Source organism: Lepisosteus platostomus, chromosome 5 (genome assembly GCF_059453375.1).
Source record: "Lepisosteus platostomus isolate fLepPlt1 chromosome 5, fLepPlt1.hap1, whole genome shotgun sequence".
NCBI classification, from domain to species: Eukaryota; Metazoa; Chordata; class Actinopteri; order Semionotiformes; family Lepisosteidae; genus Lepisosteus; species Lepisosteus platostomus.
The window spans coordinates 58,763,538-58,786,016 of NC_142615.1; the positions used below are offsets into that span (position 1 = coordinate 58,763,538).

At 42.8% G+C, this 22,479-nt stretch overlaps 2 protein-coding genes across 3 annotated transcripts; one reads left to right on the forward strand and one right to left on the reverse strand.

Annotated features, from left to right (window-relative positions):
- Positions 1-351: 351 nt before the first annotated feature.
- LOC148670317 (scavenger receptor cysteine-rich type 1 protein M130-like) lies at positions 352-17,206 on the reverse strand. Its single transcript, XM_088632962.1, has 5 exons — positions 16,996-17,206; positions 4,668-4,740; positions 1,750-2,108; positions 1,067-1,384; positions 352-401 (listed from the first exon to the last, which is right to left on the reverse strand). Exons 1-5 carry the CDS (start codon positions 17,204-17,206, stop codon positions 352-354), a joined length of 1,011 nt encoding a protein of 336 aa, XP_088489088.1.
- LOC148670318 (uncharacterized) lies at positions 16,531-21,926 on the forward strand. 2 transcript variants are annotated; one of them, XM_088632612.1, is made up of 9 exons: positions 16,531-16,615; positions 17,358-17,438; positions 17,604-17,969; positions 18,620-18,805; positions 18,908-19,137; positions 19,463-19,693; positions 19,873-20,193; positions 20,381-21,359; positions 21,540-21,926. In XM_088632612.1, the coding sequence occupies exon 8, from the start codon at positions 20,430-20,432 to the stop codon at positions 21,078-21,080; it is 651 nt and encodes a 216-aa protein (XP_088488738.1). In that variant the 5' UTR covers positions 16,531-16,615; positions 17,358-17,438; positions 17,604-17,969; positions 18,620-18,805; positions 18,908-19,137; positions 19,463-19,693; positions 19,873-20,193; positions 20,381-20,429; the 3' UTR covers positions 21,081-21,359; positions 21,540-21,926. The 2 variants fall into 2 exon arrangements, with proteins under 2 accessions (XP_088488738.1, XP_088488740.1); XM_088632614.1 differs by lacking the exons at positions 16,531-16,615; positions 17,358-17,438; positions 17,604-17,969 and having other exon boundaries at positions 18,100-18,805.
- Positions 21,927-22,479: the final 553 nt, after the last annotated feature.

Genomic DNA, 22,479 nt, shown 5'->3' on the forward strand with positions numbered 1-22,479 from the left:
AGTTGAAGATTATCTTGGCCCACTAGGCACAGCAGATACAGTTCAAGTACAATGTTTCTTGACTTTTGATTAATTTACTATATACTTATTGTAACAGATTGTTCATAAGCAGTATACCAGATAAGTTACTTTTCTGACCCACTGCTGGGCACAGAGACAATAGCTCAACCGGTGACAAATTGCAGTATTCAGATAGATGCGTTTGCTGTAGATCCCAAAGACCCTAGTGTGTTTGTGACACACAGAAAAAACTGCACACACACAGCTGTTGCCTCACTGACTGATCTGGGATTCCACTGAGCAACAGAGACATCAACACACACTGAGAGCCCTGGAGATACAGAACAGGGGCTAATTCATACCTGGTGTTTTGGAAAAGGGAACAGCTGAAGAAGGGAAACCTGTGAAACAAACAGAGAGAGAGAAAACAGACTGTGAACCGTGTGTGAGAGGTGCAGTTTAGCACCAGAAATAAAACTAGAATTAAAACAGCACTGATGTGATTAAGACAGTCTTCAATCTCTCTTTACCTGCTCCAGGTGAATCTCTGGTCATATTTGAGTCTGTAAAACAGAAGAAAGGAGCTCATTTCTGTCCATAGGAGTGATGTTTCACCAGTGCAGGGTCAGCTGTGTGTGGGGCTCAACTGTACATAACATCTGTAATTATTGACTTTCTGAGACTCACTTTTTTTTCAGCCTCCTGTTAAATAGGGCTCCATTAATTAAACTAATTAAACAGTTCAGGTGTTAATTACGGGATATTGAGATCCAATACTTTTATTTCATTTTTAGGACAGTGATCTCAATATAAATGTAAAACAGATTTTTGTCCACAGTGAATTGTTGTACCTAATCATCTGAAAAAAAATGACAATGAAAATGATTACCCCTTTAGTTAATATTTGAGTTATATATGATATGATTCAAATACGCTCACATGCTTTAAGGAATATATTTTAACTGGCAGCGTGTAATAGAGCAGGTATTCAATAAATCATGAAGACAGTGTGCTGCTGTGTGTAAGCAAAGAGGGTGTCACTATGTTTTAAACACCCAATTCTCACCAGAGCAGATGACTCCTGCGTCCTGTCCATGAGAGCACACTGCTCTCCCCCATGTAGAGACAGCACAGTGTGAGAGATGGCTCTCATTGCCCCGGCACTCAAACACATCAGCCCATACTGGTCCACTGCCCTGTCCAAACCAGGCCTGTCCTGGTGCTGCTACAGCCTCCCCACAGCCCAGCTGCTGGCAGAGAACACTGGCGTCTGTCAGGTCCCAGTACAGGTCACACACTGTCCCCCAGTCCCTGAAGAGCCACTGTAACTCCACTCGGCCAGAGCAGGAGTCAGAGCCATTCACCAGCCTGAACCCTGTGTATCCTGCAGATAGGACAGGGGAGAGAGCAGAGGCCCAGCTTCACAACATAACAACCAGCAATTACCCTCAATGGCATCTTCAAGTATACTTACAATACTGAGCTTTAAATTACTGTCATATAAGTATCTCACTAACGTGTTACTGTTCAATCCAATTCAATCTGAAATACTTTCTTCATCAGCAAGGCTGGTAATTTATGGTTTAATTAAGTTACTGTTGATCAGAAGATCATCGTATTGAGTTTTCATGGTTAAACACCAATCCCCAGTATTGAATCAGAGCTATAGCAACACTTATTTGTTTCTCTTCTAAGCTTCAGTTTTGAGCTCCATTAAAAACAAAATGAAATGAATTATCCCCCTCTTACCAAAACACTCCAGTCCCACATCGTTCTCATGGGAGCAGCTCTGTGTCTTTGTGGAGGACTTTGGACAGAAGAACAGGTGCGATTCACTTCCCCGGCACTGAAACTCCTCTGTCCAGACCTGTCCCTCCCCCTTCCCGAAATGAACCCCCTTCAGCACCTGTGAGGGAACCCCACAGTCCAGCTCTCGACAGACAACTTCTGCATCCTGCCAGTCAAAGTCAGAGTCACACACTGAGCCCCAGGTCTCTCCGTGCTGCACTTCCAGTCTCCCAGAGCAGAGATCACTGCCTCCAACCACTCTGACCCCTCGATGAGCTGGAATTTCAGAACAATAACAGAGATCACTGTCCCTGACCTTTCTGACCCCTCAATGAGCTGGAATATCAGAACAATAACAGAGATCACTGTCCCTGACTACTCGATATGCTTGAATATAAGAAAAGATAGGAAGAGAGAGCAGGAATAGAGAGTGAGTATTCATTATTTGAACAAAATTGTGAGGAATTCTAAAGAATACTAAAACTATACACTGTTTTGGAATTTTGGGAAATTGCTCAGCTAAAAATTAATCTGTAAATTATCAGGCACACATTCACTGCACATCAAGTCACTTCCACAGAAACACTGAGAGATCAATGAAAAATAAGTAAAATGACCAAACCCTCATGACACCCCACTGTGTCATAGGAGCTGACATCCTAGAACTCTGGGCTTCAAAGTGGGAATTTGGTTGTGAAACACAAGTAATTGACCTGCAGATATCTGAGACCCTGAACCAAGATGAAGAACACATTCTACCCCAAAGCTTCCTGATAAACTTGAAGAAAACCTGGGAACTAAACAATGTCCTTCAATATAAAGCAGAAATGAACACTTACATATAAAAAATAAAGTTGTTTTAGACGTCACGTCCAAAGTGGTGCAGAGGTTATAGAAAACCAAGCCTATCACACCCAGTCCAGCTACTGTTGCAGCTGGACTGCCTGACCTGCCCCCTGACAAAAACTGTGAACAGGACTGTCACAACCTGGCACTACTGGGGCAGGACTGTCTGACCTGGGCACTGGTACACACTCTGGACAAGACCAGGACTGTCACAGCCTGGCACTGCTGGAGCAGGACTGTCTGACCTGGGCACTGACACACACTCTGGACAAGACCAGGACTGTCACAGTCTGGCACTGCTGGAGCCTTCTTCTGCTTCCTCCGTTGCCGGGAGGCAGGGATCGTAACAGGCTACAGTGCATCACAAGAAAATACATGACCACCAGTGCCTTAAAGAAGTCAACATATGGCAGAGCAGTTTAGATGTTAGCGGTCTAGTCTGGAATATCAAACCTGAAATCATTAATTTACATAAATGAGCCAACAGAACTGTTTCTTCTCTATTTATATCCAAAGCTGCATTGGTTTCTTGAATTCTTAAATTCTGGGCCAACATACCATTTAAACACACCTGAAACTGACCAGATCCACTTACACTGACACCAACAAACCATTAAAACACACTTGAGACTGACCAGATCCACTGACACTGACCCCAACATACCATTTAAACACACCTGAGACTGACCAGATCCACTGACACTGACACCAAAATACCATTAAAACACACCTGAAACTGACCAGATCCACTGACACTGACACCAAAATACCATTAAAACACACCTGAGACTGACCAGATCCACTGACACTGACACCAAAATACCATTAAAACACACCTGAGACTGACCAGATCCACTGACACTGACACCAAAATACCATTAAAACACACCTGAGACTGACCAGATCCACTGACACTGACACCAACATACTATTTAAACACACCTGAAACTGACCAGATCCACTTACACTGACACCAACAAACCATTAAAACACACTTGAGACTGACCAGATCCACTGACACTGACACCAACATACCATTTAAACACACCTGAGACTGACCAGATCCACTGACACTGACACCAACGTACCATTTAAACACACCTGAAACTGACCAGATCCACTGACACTGACACCAACATACCATTAAAACACACTTGAGACTGACCAGATCCACTGACACTGACACCAACATACCATTAAAACACACCTGAAACTGACCAGATCCACTGACACTGACACCAACATACTATTTAAACACACCTGAAACTGACCAGATCCACTGACACTGACACCAACATACCATTTAAACACACCTGAAACTGACCAGATCCACTGACACTGACACCAAAATACCATTAAAACACCTGAAAATGAAAAGGCATTTCACCCAACAGCACAGTGGAACCACAGTAGATTGTCACTTCACCAGTGCTAAAACAGTAAAGGCGCAGTGAAGTAGATACAGACTCACTGAGCACAGCCTGCCTGTTTAAACTGAACAACACTGAACAACACTGAAGTGCCTGGAGAGAGAGGATGAGCTACAGGAAGACACTTCCTGTTGTTCTGCTACATAAACACAGAGGAAACACAGAAACAAGACACACTTAAATTAATATATAAATTTAATATAATATGTTTATAACGTATATTGTTTTTAATTATTATTATCATCATATTATGAATACTAGATTTTAATTCATTTAATTTTAATTAAATGGATCATGATGATGGACTCTAGATCAGTGGAGGAGTTTTCATTGTCCTCTGTGCTGGAGACAAATCTGTGTCTCTTACCTGAACACCTTACTCCAGCATCATAGTCATGATACTGATAATTCAATTTATTTTTTCGACAGTCCCTCAGCGCAGCCTCTGATCCCCTGCAGGAAACCCAACCCAGCAGGACTGATCCAGCCCCTGGTCCAAAGTGAGCTCCTCCTGGTGCTGAAACAGCAGATCCACAGCCCAGCTGTCTGCACACCACTGCAGCATCTTCCAGATCCCAGCGACTGTCATAAACTGTCCCCCACTCTCCACCATGATACACCTCCACTGTGCCCTCACAGGGACTGGCACCATTCACCAGCCTCACATCAGCACTGCCTGCAGAGAGAGAGAAACAACACTTATCACCATGTCTACAGGATATTTTTATACTAAGACATTTTAGAAGCACATCTGGAATTTTTATTTTGTTTTACCTGTTTGATTGGATTGCTAGTCCCTCCCATGGGGAACAAGAGACAGTGGAGTGACAGGAAGTCCACCAGCAGCCATCTTACCTCTCCCTCCACACACCTGTGTCCAGATCCTGTTATATATCTCTCTGTCCATATCACTGTGTGACTGCAGAGGGCTGTTCTGCTGTGGTTACTACAGTGGACAGTGGCTGTAAAGACTGTGCTCATGTGTTTCTAAAAGCTGTGGTTAGTACAGTGGACAGTGGCTGTAATGACGGTGTTCCTCAGTTTCTAGAAGCTGTGGTCAGTAGAGTGGACAGTGGTTGTAATGACTGTGTTCCTGTGTTTCTAGAAAATGTGGTCTGTATAGTGGTCAGTGGCTGTAATGATGGTCTTCCTGTGTTTCTAGAAGCTGTGTTTAGTACAGTGAACAGTGGTTGTAATGACGATGTTCCTGGGTTTCTGGAAGCTGTGGTCAGTATAATGGACAGTGGCTGTAATGACGGCGTTCTGGGTTTCTGGAAGCTGTGGTCAGTAGAGTGGACAATGGCTGTAATGACTGTCCTCCTGTGTTTCTGGAAGCTGTGGTCAGTACAATGGACAGTGGCTGTAATGAGCGTGTTCCTGTGTTTCTAGGAGCTGTGGTCAGTACAATGGACAGTGGCTGTAATGACTGTGCTCCTGTGTTTCTGGAAGCTGTGGTCAGTACAATGGACAGTGGCTGTAATGACTGTGCTCCTGTGTTTCTGGAAGCTGTGGTCAGTACAATGGACAGTGGCTGTAATGACTGTGCTCCTGTGTTTCTGGAAGCTGTGGTCAGTACAGTGGACAGTGCCTGTAATGAGTGTGTCCCTGTGTTTCTGGGAGCTGTGGTCAGGACAGTGGTCAGTGGCTGTAATGACTGTGTTCCTGTGTTTCTAGAAGCTGTGGTCAGTACAGTGGACAGTGGCTGTAATGACTGTGCTCCTGTGTTTCTGGAAGCTGTGGTCAGGACAGTGGACAGTGGCTGTAATGAGTGTGTTCCTGTGTTTCTAGGCGCTGTGGTCAGGACAGTGGACAGTGGCTGTAATGAGTGTGTTCCTGTGTTTCTAGAAGCTGTGGTCAGTACAGTGGTCAGTGGCTGTAATGACTGTGTTCCTATGTTTCTAGGAGCTGTGGTCAGTACAGTGGACAGTGGCTGCAATGACTGTGCTCCTGTGTTTCTGGAAGCTGTGGTCAGTACAATGGACAGTGGCTGTAATGACTGTGCTCCTGTGTTTCTGGAAGCTGTGGTCAGTTCAATGGACAGTGGCTGTGGTGTCAGAAGGCTGAATGACTGAAACCAGGTTTTGTGTATCTGGTGTATCTGGGTCTCAGGCCCCACATGTACTTAGCAGTGGGCACTGACCGCATGTCTGTATCAAGTAAGAGATTTAAACACTAATAAGTCTTTTCAACAGTCTACTTTGAAAATAAGTTATAAAATCCAAAACAGAATCTTATTTTCTTAACAGATGGATGCTTCACAACTTGTGCTGAAATATGTGAAGTGTAATGCTGCAGAAAGTTGGAAAATCTGCAGCTGGAGATATAATTGAAACCCAGGCGATGGACTTTGAGCTCTTTCAGAGGTTGAATGATCAGGGAATATCAGATCGAATGCAGGCTGCTGGGCTGAATGAAAAAGGTGAGCAGAAAGAAACAATAAAGAGGGACACCCGTCTCCCAGCTGAAATAAAAAAAAGAAAGGCTTGAGAGTCAGCGAGGAAAAGGAAAGAATTAAAACAGAGAAAATATTTCAGGATCGAAGAGCAGGAGTAGTGAGAAATTAAAATAACCAAGTGATAAACTTGACTATGAGAGGAATGCGATCGCTAGGTTCACAAGGTTTAGCTCTAATGATGGAGATTCGGTGTTCTGAACAGTTTCAAATAAAGAGGTGATTAGTGTGACTGGGAGCCTGAATGAAAGACTGAAGGTTTAATTGAAAGACGTCCTGACCCAGTCTGAATGACAGGGTGAATGTCTGAATGAATGTCCAGTCTGAATGACAGGGTGAGCGCTCGAGGGAATGTTGCTGCTGACGCAAGTCAGTCCCAGCCCAGACTGTACGTGAAGTGTGTATACTTATTTTTCCAGGGCACATTTACATTAACTAGATTTGTTCTTTTTGATTAAATATTCAATCACCTTCAGTTTGGAGTGTGAAATATTTTTTTTCTATCATATACTACAATTCATTGTAATAGTACTTTTTATTCATATATGATTTTTACTATGATAACATGATATATATATGTGAACAATGTGTTTTAGCTTTTACCTTTCAAGATCTTAATCCATAATTCACAGATTGAATTATAGTTGCATTTAATAATATATTCTAAAAGCACAGTGCACAGGTTATTTTTATTAATCATTCTTTTTTAAAATTCCATGATGTAAGAAAAATGATCCCTATCATTAGTTATCTAAGACTTACAAACAACAATTAATTTAGCTGTGAAGTATCAGACAAATGCAGAATAAACATGGAACAAGAATTAAACCTTTATCTTTTCAAAATGAAGGACTTCCGGGTCAAATACGCATTTCTTCCAACATAATAGACTCCAGTCTGAACAGATCCCAAACTTTTGTTTAAGGTTGAAAAAACTACAAGATTTGCCTCAGGACTCCTGTGTTGTTACTGAAACTGGACACTGTTGTCTAAAAGCACCCAGTATGGATTCAGGTCAGAAAACTACAACACACTGCAATACAAATACCTACCACCTGAATGTGACTGTTATAACAAATAAACACAACTATATGTCTTGTCCTCAATCATGTTACAATGTTAGATCCTTCTGTAATATAATTACCATAGTATCTAAAACTACTGTAATCATTCTCAAAAATAACCATGGATCAAAAATATTTTAATACATTTACCTTCAGTACTCTTATTTGTATTAGCACATTCACCTGCAATAGGGCCCGAGTTACTAATATTATTTGTTAATCGGAAACGTGCCTTAAATATACTTTTATCTCTGATCACCTGTCTGTAATAGTTCTTTGCACTAAAATTGTCACCTTCTCTCAAAATACTCTATTTTTTAATAACATTTCCATAATGTTATAATGTTATTATTATTAATGTTACTTTAATAATACAGTAAATACAAAATGTGTCAATAGTAATAATACTGGAGTCTCAATAATAGTCTAAAAATACTCCAGTGTTTAATAACACATATTAATTCATCAGTGTGTAAAATAAAATATCAGTCCGATCAATACAACAGTGTTTAAAAACAACTGATCTCCGTTAATACACTAGTCTGTTATTATACCTGTTAGAGAGGGCAGAATTGAGCACAATGAAATAAACAACCCCTGGTAAATATTTTGAAGACGTTGTATTATTGTTAAAACATTTATATTCCATTTTGTTTGCAAACGGGAAAATTTCCACAAGTCCTAGCACATGACCCAAATTACAACCAAAATTTTGTATTTTATTATTATGGTAATAGATAAGGGATTGTCAAGTTGTACAACATTTTTGATAAGGTTGCTAAATATCTACAATATTAATAGTTATAATAATTATATGTTAGTGCTTAAAAAACATTTTAAGTCTGTGTTGTGTGTAATAGTGTATAACTGCATATAAAACTATTAATACAGCATTAATAGAAAATAATTTAAAAAACATATAAGCTGAATTAATATTATGATTAATTGTAGAGGTGAAATTCTTGTTAATACTGCAAATTGTTTATTATTTTTCCTTATTTATAGCACCAGAATAAAATCAATTATAATTTTAAGGAATATCCATAAAGCTGAGTTTTAAATTAAACAGAAAAGCGCTTCTGCATGCTGTGGTCACTACGGCGGGCAGTGGCTGTAATGACTGTAGAACCTCAGATGGCTGGTCCTGGGTTCCAGGAGACTGTGGTCACTATACTGGACACTGTACTAACTCTGTGGCTTCCAAGTCCTGGGACCAGTGTTTCTGTGTTACTGGGACCTGTGGTCACAACAGTGGTCAGAGGCTGACAGGTACTTCACATGTTGTGCTGAAATGTGTGTGAGGTGTATATTCCCATTGTCTGTATGTGAATTGTTGACAAAGATTTTCTAGCCTTTACCTGCCAACATCTAAACTTAACACATGATCATCAGACATTTTTAAAAAATACCAGACAGCCCAGTAAAACTGTACCGGTCGTAATAATATTTAATATTTATTAATTAACCATACTATTTTTAACCATACTATTTTTGCACTTTTCCAAGAATTACCTTGCACTGTTTTTGTCCTGTAATATTTTCTCTGTTTGCGGAATTTTGCACAGTTTTGATTACTTGATTACATGTTATTTATGTTATGTTATTACATGTTACTGTTTTTGCTATTGTGTTACTGTCTATTGTCTTATCTTCTGTCCTATTTATATAATGCACCTGAGTGACTAATGAGAAACACTTTTAATTATACTATGCACCTGTGTAAGTTTAATGACAATACAGTTGAATTGAATTGAATTCAACAGGTTTAACATATAGGCACAGTTACATTTATTGTGATGTTGTCCTGAGCAACTGCTCAAAAATCTAAACTTGAGTCCTGTGATTACTAATTAATTTTTAAATATTACATTTGTATGATAACATGTAATTAAATATTTAATTTGTATTACTTATACTTATATAATTGCATTTGATAATAATTTCAGATTCCGAATGTAGTCAAAAACAATAAAGCATTCTTATTAAAACTTCACAATTTACAAAAAAAACTGTCATTAGATAACTGACCTAAAAACACAAATTAAATTATTTAGCTGTTAAATAATAGACAAATCCTGTATAAACACAAAACACAACTACCATTTTTTAATTCTTCCTGTAATGCCACAATGTCTTGTAGTTGTTAAATTATTAATTTTACACCTCAGTTTCTGATGAGACCCCAGTTAATAATAATACACCTACAATACTAAGAATTTCCACAATTTTGTTAATATTTTTCATTTTATAGCTTAAACCAATAATGAATGTAACTTTTATCAGCCTGTGCTTTTCAATGTGAAAACAAGCAAACCTGGTCTTACAGGTTATACAAATTTTATTTTCACATAAATATAAAAATACAAGAGCTAATTGTCCTATGACTGAAAATGTTTTACATTTTCAAAATGTAATTGTATGTCTTTAAAATGAAGAATTCACATTCCTAACTTCCTATCATATTGGAACACATATTCTTATAACACCTAGAGGGACTACTTGTTTTCACAGCAACTGAATATCACACAGCTTAACGATAGAAACCTGGACTGTCTGAATACACCAAAGATATAATGGCAGCATTAAAACTCCAGTCTTAATTCTCTAGCATAAACACTTTAGGTGGTAATAACATATTTACTGTATATCTACTAATACATCTATTAATATATCAGTCTCAATAATAATTCACTATTTAAAAACACGTGTATCTCTATTAAAGCACCAGTCTGTAATAATACAATACTGAGGAGTCAGAATTGAACACAATAAAACAATAAACAAACCAGGGTATTTCTGAATCATCCTGTATAATATGATATTATTCTAGAAACATTTTTTATTGCTCACACTTTTTTTGTTTTCGAGTAAATGAAGACTTTTTCACATGTCACAGCATATCACTCAAATTATCACTTATATATAAAGTTTATTATTACAATAACAAGTAAGTTAAATAACTTTGATTTTATACACTCCATGTTTTCACAAATTATCAATAGAGGGTGATAATGGCCAGCTTCTGCTCTGTCCATCTATGACATTATTATTATATAATGTTTAGAAATCTTAAGAATATTTTTTAAAAATCCAATAAAAATTAAAAGCAACTAATTATATTTAGACACAACTAATTATATTTCCTTACTTACAGAACAAGATAAAATACAGTTATAATATTTTTTATGAATACCCACAAAGCTGAATGTTAAATAAAAATTCAAAAATTGTTCAACCCACTTATTGCTCTATTTACATAAAAAATCTAATTAATTTAATTCCAGTTGTTGTCTGTCTGTCTGGACAGGAGAAGACTGGTCACTTACTGGCTGAGCTGTGCAGCACCAGGACAGCGAGAGAGAAGATGGACAGGCAGCTCTCCATTGTCATCAGGACAGAGCGCAGCTGAGACCCCTGTCTTCACCCCTGAGCCCACAGGGCAACTGAGCTGCTGCTCCGCACCCCAGACCCCCAGTAACAACACAGCCCCCCGCCCCGCCAATCACACACAGCACTGCCTTTTCAGACTGACAGCAGGAACCTCTCACACAGGCGGGACGGCCAATCACACAGGGCCCTTTCAGTCTTCTCCATATATATCAGAGACACATCACTGTTTCCTCTCCCTGAAGACACTCCCAGCAGCGCAGAGGAGAGGAGAGACAGGAGCAGCTCTGTGTCTCACTGGTGGAAACTCACAGATACAGACAGCAGGGCTGCAGGTGCTGCAGGGGCAGGAAGAAATCAGATAAAAATTAATGTCACAGCTCTCTGACGATTTAGATAAGTTATGTAACTTTAAATAATTATTAAGTTAATCAATTACGTTCAATACAAAAGCTAAATAAAATTTGCATGCAAGTGTCAGGCAGTGTCCAGTGACTGGTGTCCTGAATACAGTCCTGTATGTCTTCCTGTCTGCATCAGGCAGTGTCCAGTGACTGGTGTCCAGCTGTGAGTCACAAAGAGGTTGTTGTATCTCCAGACAGCAGTCCTCAAGGTGGTAAAAAGGTCACTCAGTTAGCACAGGAATACAGAGACAAGCTATACGAACTGCCCGTCCTGTGGCTGTGAGCAGAGATCTGAAAAGCCCAGCAGTGACTGTCCCCTCTGTACAGAGCCTTGGACAGCAGCTCTTCCAGTAGAGTCCCTCAGACCCTGACTCTGTCCCTGTGCAGCTCCAGTCCACACAGATGTTCCAGCCCCTCCAGCTGTGGCCCCAGTGTCTCTCTGTGTGGAGCTGACTGTGAGACTGAGACTATCTAAAAATACAGTGGAGCTGATACACCCCCAGGCTGAACAGAGTGAGGACACAGCTCACCTCCTCCTCCTTATTATTATTAAAGGTATTAGTAGTTATGCTGTATTAAAAAAAAATCTCCTGTTCAATATAGCAGAGCTCCTGTGTTACAACTTCACCGTAATAACTGCAGCATTAGGAGCAGCAGAGCAGGAGTCAGTTTCAAATTTGAAAAAGCAACAATATGATGAATCAAAAATAAACAGTCCTTCTTAATACAGCCCATCAGCAGTGATATAAGGCAGAGCTTTACTGGAGCCTCAGGTCAGACTCTGCAGTGAGTCTGAACTTTGCGCTCTTCCAAGAAGCCAGGCTCTACTGTGAGGCTGTGGGTGTGAGTGTGATGATGTACAGAGACAGGAGAGCCCACTGTTAAGAGATCTAGTGCTGTATAGGGAGACACAAAAGGAGTCATGTGTTCACAGCTCCAGTGCTGAACAGGGTGGCAGGTCCTCTCCCTACACAGCTCTCTCTCTGTGGCTAAGGATCTGCGCCTGTGACTGGAAGGTTGCCGGTTCAAATCCCGCGGCCGGCAGAGGAATCCTACTCCGTTGTCCCCTGAGCAAGGCCCTTAACCCTAACTGCTCCAGGGGCGCCGTACAATGGTAGACCCTGCGCTCTGACCCCAAGCTTCTCTCCCTGTCTGTGTGTCTGTGTCTCCATGGAGAAAAGCTGGGGTATGCGAAAAGACTAATTCCTAATGCAAGAAATTGTATAGGGCTAATAAAGAAACATAATCAAACATAATAATCATAGTGTCTCTCAGGGCTGAACAGGAGGGTCTGTTCCTGTCAAAAAGGAAGGTGACTCTCAGAGCTCCAGTGTCAGTATAAGGAGAAGCTCTCAGACCTGACTGCTGCCAGATCCTCTGAGCCTGAGTGGCCATGAGCACTGAGCTCCTCAGCAGCTGAGGAAAGCCTCCTGTCTCCTGTGGTCACAGTGTGGTTGAACACCTGCACTGTCTTCCTGCTCCTTCTCTTCTCTCTCCACCTTCCTGTCTCTCTTGCTGTGTGTGCTCTTATCTCTCCATCTCTCTCTCCTCTTCTCTCACTCTGACAATCTGTGCAGAGTATCTGAAGGGGATGTAACATCACTTGGCAAAGGAAAAAAAATTATCAGAAGCAGAATAAAAAAAAACTCTTCTCAGTCAGCTTCACAGCTCAGACTCACACACAGAGCTCTGGGTCCCTCAGTACATTACCCAAACTCCTCTTTCCAGAAGAAACAGAAGCTCATCTCCATCCTTCTCTTTATTCTGAACACACAGAACCAGAGGATATTCAGACAATCAGTGCTGCTACATGAATAATATCAGACAGAACAGCCTGGACTCAGGTCACATATACCCCTTTTCTCCTTCCTCACAGCCTCTTAGAGACAGGGCAGAGCTCCTGGTTCTCCTCTCTGTGAACTGGGCTCAGGGGTCACTGATCTGGCAGCTGTGGGCTCTGTTCCAGGTCAGAAGCAAGAAGCTTCTATTAACCCTTTCCTGGACCTCCAGCCCTTCAGTATTACTGCCCTGACTGATTGTCTTTACTGTAAGTCAGCCTCCAAACATATTTTAGAAACGTTTTGACAAATAATTGAACAGCAGTCTGATTATGTAATTATTGTAAATATTTTGTACTTATTATTACTTAATTAATTCAACCTCCAAACATCTGTCAGAAATGTTCTGACTCACAATTGAGCAATATGCAATTATTATTACTTATGTAATGAACATCAGTATTGATACTCTGATCAGTGTATTATGATTCTCAGCAGCAGCAGACCAATGGTCGTGTCTACAATAGTGACCAGTTGACCAGTCTGTACCTCTGAGCAGTGGGACTCAGATCACACAGAAGACCTGTCTGTGTGTGATTCCACACCAGCCCTGGGATACAGCGTCTCCCACACGTCTCTCACGGAGAGTCTTATAAATATACAGTTGAACAGAGTCTGATAACAGTTATATAGATAATTAAATCATCAAATAGGTTGAGTAACTGAGTGCTTGAGTGGAAATAAAACCAGGAGATGCACTTCTACCTCCGGGATCAGGAGTCTAATCCTCCTTGCTTCTATTCTGTGGATATTCGTGTAAAACGCTTAAAAGCGCTTATTACAGGGACTTGTGCTCTTTCTCATCTGCTCTACGGGAGTACGCTATACAACGCATTAGTCTGTAAAGTAAACTATTTTTTTTGTTTAATGAATTTCATTCCTGTCTGTCGCTGTCGTTCTCCAACTTTTATGAATCGCTTCTCTTCACAGCCCGGTTTTTTTTTTTTGGAGATGTTATATCTGTAAGAAAAGCCCCCCGGTCTCCGGACTGGTGTCTCCTCCAGCGGAGACGCGCTCTGCTCTGTCAGGAAGAGCGCTGTGACGTCACAGACACCAGCCAGAGCGCCGGGATCAGAGAGCGAGACCGCTGGAGGCGCGCAGAGCGCACGGAGAGTTATTGATCACTTATCTATCGACAACCAATTAATTCAGCTGAATAATCGATTAACTTCACCGATTGGTGAGTACTGGTTCTTTTCTTGACCCTGTTTTAAAAATCTAGAAAACAGTCAATACAGCCTGTATCGATCAATTAGGAATTGTATCCTAGAGCTAGAAAAGTATATTCCAAGTTGATAAATTTGTGTAGGCAACAGTTTAAATGTATTTTTCCACTGTTTACAAATCATAAGTATGGTAACCACGGCAACACGTGCCACATCACTGTGTCCGGCTAGGTCTCGACTTTGTCACAAAGAGTTGCGTGACGTCACGGACAGCAACTAGTACTAATGCTAGTGTATTCATGTTAATATTAGTGTGAGTACAACTTGTAGTTTTAATATTAATGCCAGTGTTCATGTGAGTATTAATGATGATAGCGCTACTGATTTTTTAATGCTAGTATTTATGTTAATATTAGTGATAATTATAGTTACTGTTAGAGTATTTACACTAGTCGTCATGTAAGTTTTAGTGATAGCATTACTGTTATTAATAGTATTAGCAGTGTAGTAGTAGTTTGTGTCAGTTTTAGTGGTGATGACGATAGTGTAAGTCTTAGTGATAGTGTTACTGTTGTAATGTTAGTGGCATTTGTATTAGTGTTAGTTATAGTGTATTATTATTAGTGTATTAACAGTGTTAGTGTGTGGGTGTGTGTCTGTGAGTATTTGGGTGTGTCTGTAAGTATTTGTAGTGACTATGTGTGTGTCTGTGAGTGTGTGTGGTACCTGTGAATGTGTATAGTGTCTCTGTGTTAATTTGTGTGGGTGTGTGTCTGTCAGTGTGTGATAATGTTTGTGAGTTTGTGGGTGTAGAGTCCAGACCAATGTCCACAGAGCTGTGAGTGCTCTGTTTTTATCACTATTACAAATAATGACAGCAGAAGTAGTAGCAAGTATTAGTATCAGAATTAGTTTTAGAATTTGTAGTCATGGTCGAAGTAATAGCAGCAGTAACAACAACAGTGATAGTTGGATTATCCAAGCAGTTAATTCAGAAACTACAGTATTACACATTTATACCCTATTTTCTAGGCATGTTTTGTAAAGTGCTATGATGGTCTGGATTAAATGGCACATTATAAGAAAAAAATGATTGATTGATTGACTGTGAGAGTGAAGTCTGGTCGAACTCGTTTGTCTAACAGAACTGTCTTGTCCACAGATGTCAACAGAGGTGAACAGAGAAGATGTCCAGACCCACCAGAGACTGGAGACAGGTTCAAGAGTCAGGCCCCAGACCCAGAGAGCTGTGAGTCCACGGCTGTTCTAGTTCATATTGTGCTTCTTCCTCTTCCTCCTCCTCCTAAAATTAAAACCAATTGCAGTAGCAGGGCTCTGCCATCCTCTCTTGGGGAAGAGAAGACTCTACATGACAGTATGTGCGTCTGTGTGTGTGTTTGTGTGTGGGAGTGTGTGTCTGTGTGGTGTGTGTGCTTGTGAGTCTGGTCCAGCCATTGTCTGTAACAGAAGTGTGTCTGACAGTTCAGGAAGGAGGTAACAGGAGACTCAACTGACACAGGATGTGGACCCCAAAAACAGTGAGTCTGCATTATTATTATTATTATTATTATTATTATTATTATTATTATTATTATTATTGTTGTTATTATTATTAGGATTGAGAGGGTGTGAGAGACAGGGGGTTTCAAACTCCATTCCTAGAGGGTCCGTCTCCTAGTTTTCTGTCCAGATCTCGGTTACAAAGTTTATCCATTTTTTTAATTAAACGAAAAATTATTCTAATTCCATTTTACAGGCCTAAAATATTTAACTGTGCCTTGAACGTTTTGAGTCTTCAACAGTGAGAGACATTAAAATATATTATTGAACACATTATTTCCACATCTTACTAAGAAAATAATTAGCTTAATTGTTTAATTGGCTAGCCCCAGTTCAAAAGAAAACCTGGAGATGCACTTAGCTCTCCAGTGACTGGAATGGGGCTTGAGACTCCTGGTCTAGGAGAACTGGTCCATCAACAGGCCTCAGCAGGGATGCTGGGGATCATGAAGCTGGATAGCTGAGGGCTGGACACTGCTTCTGATTCGAGGACGACAGACCACTGTGATTTATGGTCATCTTGGCCCATGATGATGATGATGAAGGTGTGTTTGTGTGCCTGGCTGGTAACTCTGTTTCTACTCCCCAGCCGATGGGAGAGACTTGCTTAAGGCGAGAGAGGAATAGCCAAGCAGTGAGATGGGCTTCACACTGATGCCTGGGGCAGATCCCAAAGAAACGTGAGTATTGGCTTCAACGACATGGTTAGGTAGCTTGTTCCATGCCCCAACCACCCTCTTAGTACAGTAGTGCCACCTGTCCTGACTATAGGGTCTCATCCAGCTGTCTCCTGAGATAAACCAGGGAATCAGCTTCAACAACATGACTAGACTGCTTGCTCCACACCCCCACGCCGTTCTATGTAAAGAAATGCCTCCTGCTTCTCAGTTTTAAATACTGTTTTACTACTGTGTTTAATACTGTTTGACTAAGAATAAGCCTGTTCCAAGACGCATAAACTTGGTCTACTGCTGCTGTTGAGACTAAAGTAGTAAACTTACTGAAAGATCTCGACAGAGACGGACGTGACCCTGAAAGGCCAGAGAGGGGCGACCGATACAGGGGCTGTGAGCAAAGACTCTTCCAGAGTAAGACAACCAGTGTGTTCTGCTCAGGATGATGATGGTGATGCAGATGATAGTGAAGATAATTAAGGTGGTCTTGATGATGATGGTCTTGATGAAAAAGCTGTTGATGATGATGGTGGACATGATGATGTTCATGATGAAGAAGGATATGGTGATGAAGATGGTGTAGTTGATCATGATCATGATCGTGATTAAGATCATGGAGATTGTGATGGTGGAGGTGGTGATGAAGGTGACACAGTCATGCCTGTGTGTGGATGTGTGTGAAAGGGGAGGTGGGGTTGGGTCAGGTCTGCTGCTGTCATCTGATGGGACAGTATCTTTCCTCCTACAGATCATTAAGGAGACGATTGCAGGCTGTCGGAGGAAGAGGAAGCAGACTCCCCCTGTGTCTTGTCTCAGGATGCTGAGAGCTGTGAGTCTGTGAGCCTGATGTGGCTGTGACATCTGTCAAAAGTTTGCTCACAGCAGGGGACTGTGATTGCTGGGAGACCAGAGGCAGGGCCTTGTCCTCCTATAGAAGACCCTCTCAGTTTTCTGTCTGTGCATTCATGCCGTCTCTGTGCCCCTGTCCCCTCAGGCCAGCCAACAAATCACCAGGCAGGAGACCAAGACCCAGCCGTGGGACAGCTCGAAGTGCCCGGAGAGGGACAGAGGGACAGGCCATTGACCTCCTCCTTGGACATACCAATACTCCCTCATGTGTACCCTCTAGAGCACCCCCTCACCTACCTGCTGGCATGCCCACTCACCCCAGCCCGGCCCCGGCTGCCCTGTGGTGTCTCAGGGAGGACCTGGGGGTTGAACTGGAGGGGCTGCTCTAGATGGAGGGGAGCCGGGTGAAGACCTGGGCTCAGAACACGATATCGTCCATCCAGCTTGACTACCTGGAGCTGTATGATGAGGTCCTGGCCGAGTTTGGATTGGAGGCTGCTTAGTGGGATTGGTGAGTCCCTGAAACCCCTCCCCCTTGTCCAGCTCGCACTGCAGTACGCAGGGGCTGGGACGACTCTCCTGTCCCCCTCAACTTTCCAAGAAACCTGCGTCACCCCACTCAACCTGGTCCCCAGGAAATCTTCCAGATCCAAGGGGAGAGAGACAGGAGCTGGGCTGGGACTCCAGCTTGCTGTTATATCAAGTGGGTGGGTGAAAGACACTCTGCTTACAGATCAACACTAGGGGCCATCATCGATTAGGTGGTGAGACTCTTGGTCATCGATGGCAACAGCGGGGCTCTATTAATAGTGGGGAGACTTCCCCATTCTCTATTGGCTCTATAAACAGTGGGGTGACCCACCTCCCCCCCTCTTTTGGCTTTAGAGACACCACAGTTCCACCCCTAGGTTGCATCTCCTGTCTGGCGCTGTGGAGGTATGATGATGATTCACTGTCCTTGTTCTCCCTTTCTGGTACAGGAGTTGGTACTGAGTTAGTGGAGTTTCATGGAGGAGATGATAAGAAATTTGGCCCAATCCCAAAATTAAAACAGTGAAGACAACAGGCAACACAAAGGGAGCTCTGATAATGGAGGTTTGGTTTGACGGCAGCAGACCTGGTCAGGACATCTTGCCTGATTCTCCCTCCCCTTATTCCCAGGATTTTCCCTTCCAGAGCGCAGGAATCATGAAGCAGGATGACTACAAGGAGACACTGAAGTCCTACTTCGAAAACACAAAGGTCAGGTGTGGCTTCTCCGAGGTGGACAAGTGCTTCAACCAGGTTGCAGCCAACGTCGATGTCGACCTCATCCTGCAGAAGTACCTGGGAGAGGCTGTGGCCGAGGTCTGTGAATAGCAGGTTTATTTTTTCTCTTTGTAGTAGTCTTAAGATCGTCTGACTTGTTGTGGGTGAGCAGGAACAGGAAGGTCTTCTGTGTGTCTTCAGTCTCCACAGCCCAGGAGACGCACGATCCAGGTGGGCGAGGCTGTTGAAGAAAACAAGCTGTCATCCCTCCCTCTCCTGGATCTTTGCGCCCCTGGGCCCTCCCTCTTCGATCACCTGTGGCCCCGCTGAGCTCAGAGAAACCCCTGGTGACTGCGCCATGCTGCCCCCATCAGCTCCCGGAGAAGCTCCCTCCTCTAAGGAGCGTCAGAGCTCCTGAGCTTCTGAGACAGGTGAGAAGCGAACAGAACCTCTGTCCTTGTGTGGAGTCACCTGTACAGACTTTTATAGGACACACTGTATAGACTCACCTGTACAGGCTCTTATTAGGACTCACTATATAAACAGACCTGTACAGACTCAAAACAGAGTCAAACACACTGTATAGACTCGCCCCCGTACAAACACTTAAAAAAACTGTACAGACACACTTGTCCAGGATCTTATTGGACAAACTGTGCACTCACCTGGTGAAACTCAGTACATATGGACCTAGAGTGGATACAGAATTAGAAGTGAAGGGTGTCTCCGTTACCGAGGTCTGCTGTGTGTCTTCAGCCTCCACAGCCCAGGAGGCACATTATCCAGGAGGACGAGGCTTTCAAAGAGAACCAGCTGTCCACCCCTTCCTTTCCTGGACCTCGGAGCCCCTGGGCCCTCCCTCTCCACTCACCTGTGACCCCGCTGAGCTCATTAAACTCCCTGCCAACTGCTCCATGCTACCCCCATCAACCCCCAGAAGAGTCCTCTCCTTCGAGGAACATCAGAGCTCCTAAGATTCAGAAACAGGTGAGATGAACAGAACCTCTGTCCTTGTTTAGAGTCAACTGTACAGATTCTTATTGGACACACTGTACAGACTCACCTGTACAGGATCTTATTACAGTCACAATGCATATACTAAGGGCATATTAAGAATAAGAAGTCAAGAACTGACCCCAGCAGCAAAGACCTGTGTCTGTCTTCAGTGTCCAGGTGCAAACAGGCGTGCTTTCCAAGTGGACCCTGAGAAAGATGAAGAGGGCAACATGTCCACCTCTTCCAATCCTGACACTGACCCACCCCAGGTCACTGCCCCACTGTCCAGCCAGCTGCCTGTCCCCAGACCCCTCCCTCATCTTCCTCCCATCACCTCTCAGGAGAAGACTGAGGTGAAGAAGACTAAGAAAAAGAGGAAGAAGAGGCAGAGGAGAGTCAGGAAGGTCCGAGTCCTGAAAACAAGCCTCCAGAGTTGCTGAAAGTTGCTGAGACATTTAGAGGACCCTGTAGCTCCTGAGACTCTAGGAGGGGTGAGGAGTGAACCTTTACTGTAGAGTCCAGTCAGTGTGTCTGTTTTAACCTCTCTCTCTCAGTGCAGCGTTAATGTACTGGAGTGTCCAGTCAGTGTGTCTGTATGAACCCCTCTCTCTCAGTGCAGTGTTAATGTACTGGATTGTCCAGTTAGTGTGTCTGTATTAACTCCATCTCTCTATGCAGGTCAGCTCCTGCCATTCCTTCATCAGGATGCTGTGCTGTTCCAGGGTCAATGAGGATGAGAGCTACAGAGCTGAAGAGAAGGAAGGAGCTGCAAGGGGGCAAGAGGACAGCGGCACCAGTGGAGAAAGTCAGGAGTGTCCAGGTCAGGAGGCACCGGTCCCTGAACACCCAGGGGCAGGATGAGAAGAGGAGGCAGAAGCAGGAAGGGTGGTTGATGGAACGGAGACAGGAGGTGCAGGAGGAGAAAAAGAGGAGGAAGCTGGAGGAGGAGAGGATGAACGTGGAGGAGAAGAGGAGGAAGGTGTTTGAGAAACAGGAGAGGAGATGGGAGAAGGAGGGGGAGGACAGGAGGAAGGTGCTGGAGAAGGAGAGGAGGAGACGGGAGAAGGAGGAGGAGAGGAGGAAGGTGTCTGAGAAACAGGAGAGTAGATGGGAGAAGGAGGAGGAGCAGAGGAGGAAGACTGAGGAGAAGCAGGAGAGGAGACGCACCAAGGCAGCAGATGTGATGAGGAGGACCGTGGACAAGGAGGAGAGGAGACGCGCCCGGGAGGCAGAGGAGAACAGAAGGGAGCAGCAGAAGCAGGAGGTGAGATGGGAGAAGAAGGAGCAGAAGAGATGGAAGGCCTACGCTCGGGGGCTGGAGAAACGCCTGCAGCAGGAAGAGGAGAGGAGGCAGAATGAGAAGGAGGAATGGAGGTGAGCTCAGGAGGAGGAGAGAAGGAAGCAGCTGAAGGAGGAGAATAAGAAACAAGCAAAGGAGGAAAAGAAGACAAGGAGATTTTGGGAAGAGGAGGACAGGAAACAAGCAAAGGGGGAGAAGGAGAGGAGGTGAAAAGGAGTTTGTGAAAAGGAGGTAAAGAAAGAGATGAAGAAGGAGGAGGAAAGGAGGAGAGTTTTGGAAAAGCAACAATTGAAGGAGAAGATGGAGAGGAGGAGAGTTTTGAAAAAAAAGTGTGCCCCAGAGTCCAGATGCTGTCAGGTGAGTTATTATGAATAAGATGCAGGAGTACACCCTGTACAAACCTGGACTAACCTTTGTCATTAGAGATTAGTTTCAACCTAATTTCACACCAGCAAATAAACACTGACTGGGAGAGAAGAGGTAGCTGACAGGCCAATCTGTCTCAGAGCCATTACTGACCTGCTCGTCTGTTCACAGGGAGACTCCTCTCTTATGAGACACCCTCTGGATACAGAGATGCAGGGGACAGTGAGGGAGACCCCACTTCAGGTAAAGGAGACTACAGACAGGGGACTCAGTGTGGGTGAGGTAGTTCAGGGATGGGATCCACACTGTGACCTGAGTCCACTTCACTCCACTGTTTCCACACTGATACTGTGACCTGAGTCCACTTCACTCCACTGTTTCCACACTGACACTGTGACCTGAGTCCACTTCACTCCACTGTTTCCAGATTCTCCTCAATGTCTGTATCTGCACCTTGTGTTTTACAAAAGGGAGGCTTGAACATCTTTCTTCTTTCTACAATTTGATGTTTCAGAAATAAGAAATTAAACCATTCCTTGATGTAAATTCTGAATGTAACACTTTTGATGGGAACAATTTTTTATACATTTTATTAAAGGTTTTTTTGCAACAAACTTTTTAGAACCATTTTTATGTGCTTATAATTTCTAATGTGTGATATTAAAACTATCAAATAAAAATGAAGGAGCTCTTCATATTTCAACTCACAATGAAAATATCAACCCCAGCGGAAAGGGAAACTTAAATGTTTGTTATCAATATGTATACATTGGACCACACAAAGGAGAAAAGCCACTGTGGACAAATCCAGACACAACATGAGACATCCTGACTGTTATTTACATTTCCCTACAAATCAAGAGAAATTAAAGGTCCTTGTCCTGCAAGAAGGGACGGCTCGTTGAAATATACAGCATCTCTATCTCACCTAAAACTGCAGAAATGTTATAGCTACAGATTGTTACAGGCGTTTGGGTTCAAATGACAGGAAAGACGAAAGTTCAAACAATACACACTTTGACAGGTGTGACAAAATGACATTAGAAAACTTATGATCATGAAATTCACTTCCTAAAATGATATCACAATGTTTTTGGACTGTGGGAGGAAA

What these genes read in the sequence shown, in the direction of transcription:
- LOC148670318 (XM_088632612.1), top strand. Translation starts at nt 20,430, where the DNA reads ATGAGGATGAGAGCTACAGAGCTGAAGAGAAGGAAGGAGCTGCAAGGG.
- LOC148670317 (XM_088632962.1), bottom strand. Translation starts at nt 17,206, where the DNA reads ATGATCATGATCAACTACACCATCTTCATCACCATATCCTTCTTCATC. An exon ending in AGTCTTTGCTCACAGCCCCT is followed by an intron (nt 4,741 to 16,995) that starts GTATCGGTCGCC and finishes CTCTCTCTGCAG; the next exon opens with GCAGTGCTGATGTGAGGCTG. An exon ending in GAGGTGTATCATGGTGGAGA is followed by an intron (nt 2,109 to 4,667) that starts GTGGGGGACAGT and finishes TTGAGGGGTCAG; the next exon opens with AAAGGTCAGGGACAGTGATC.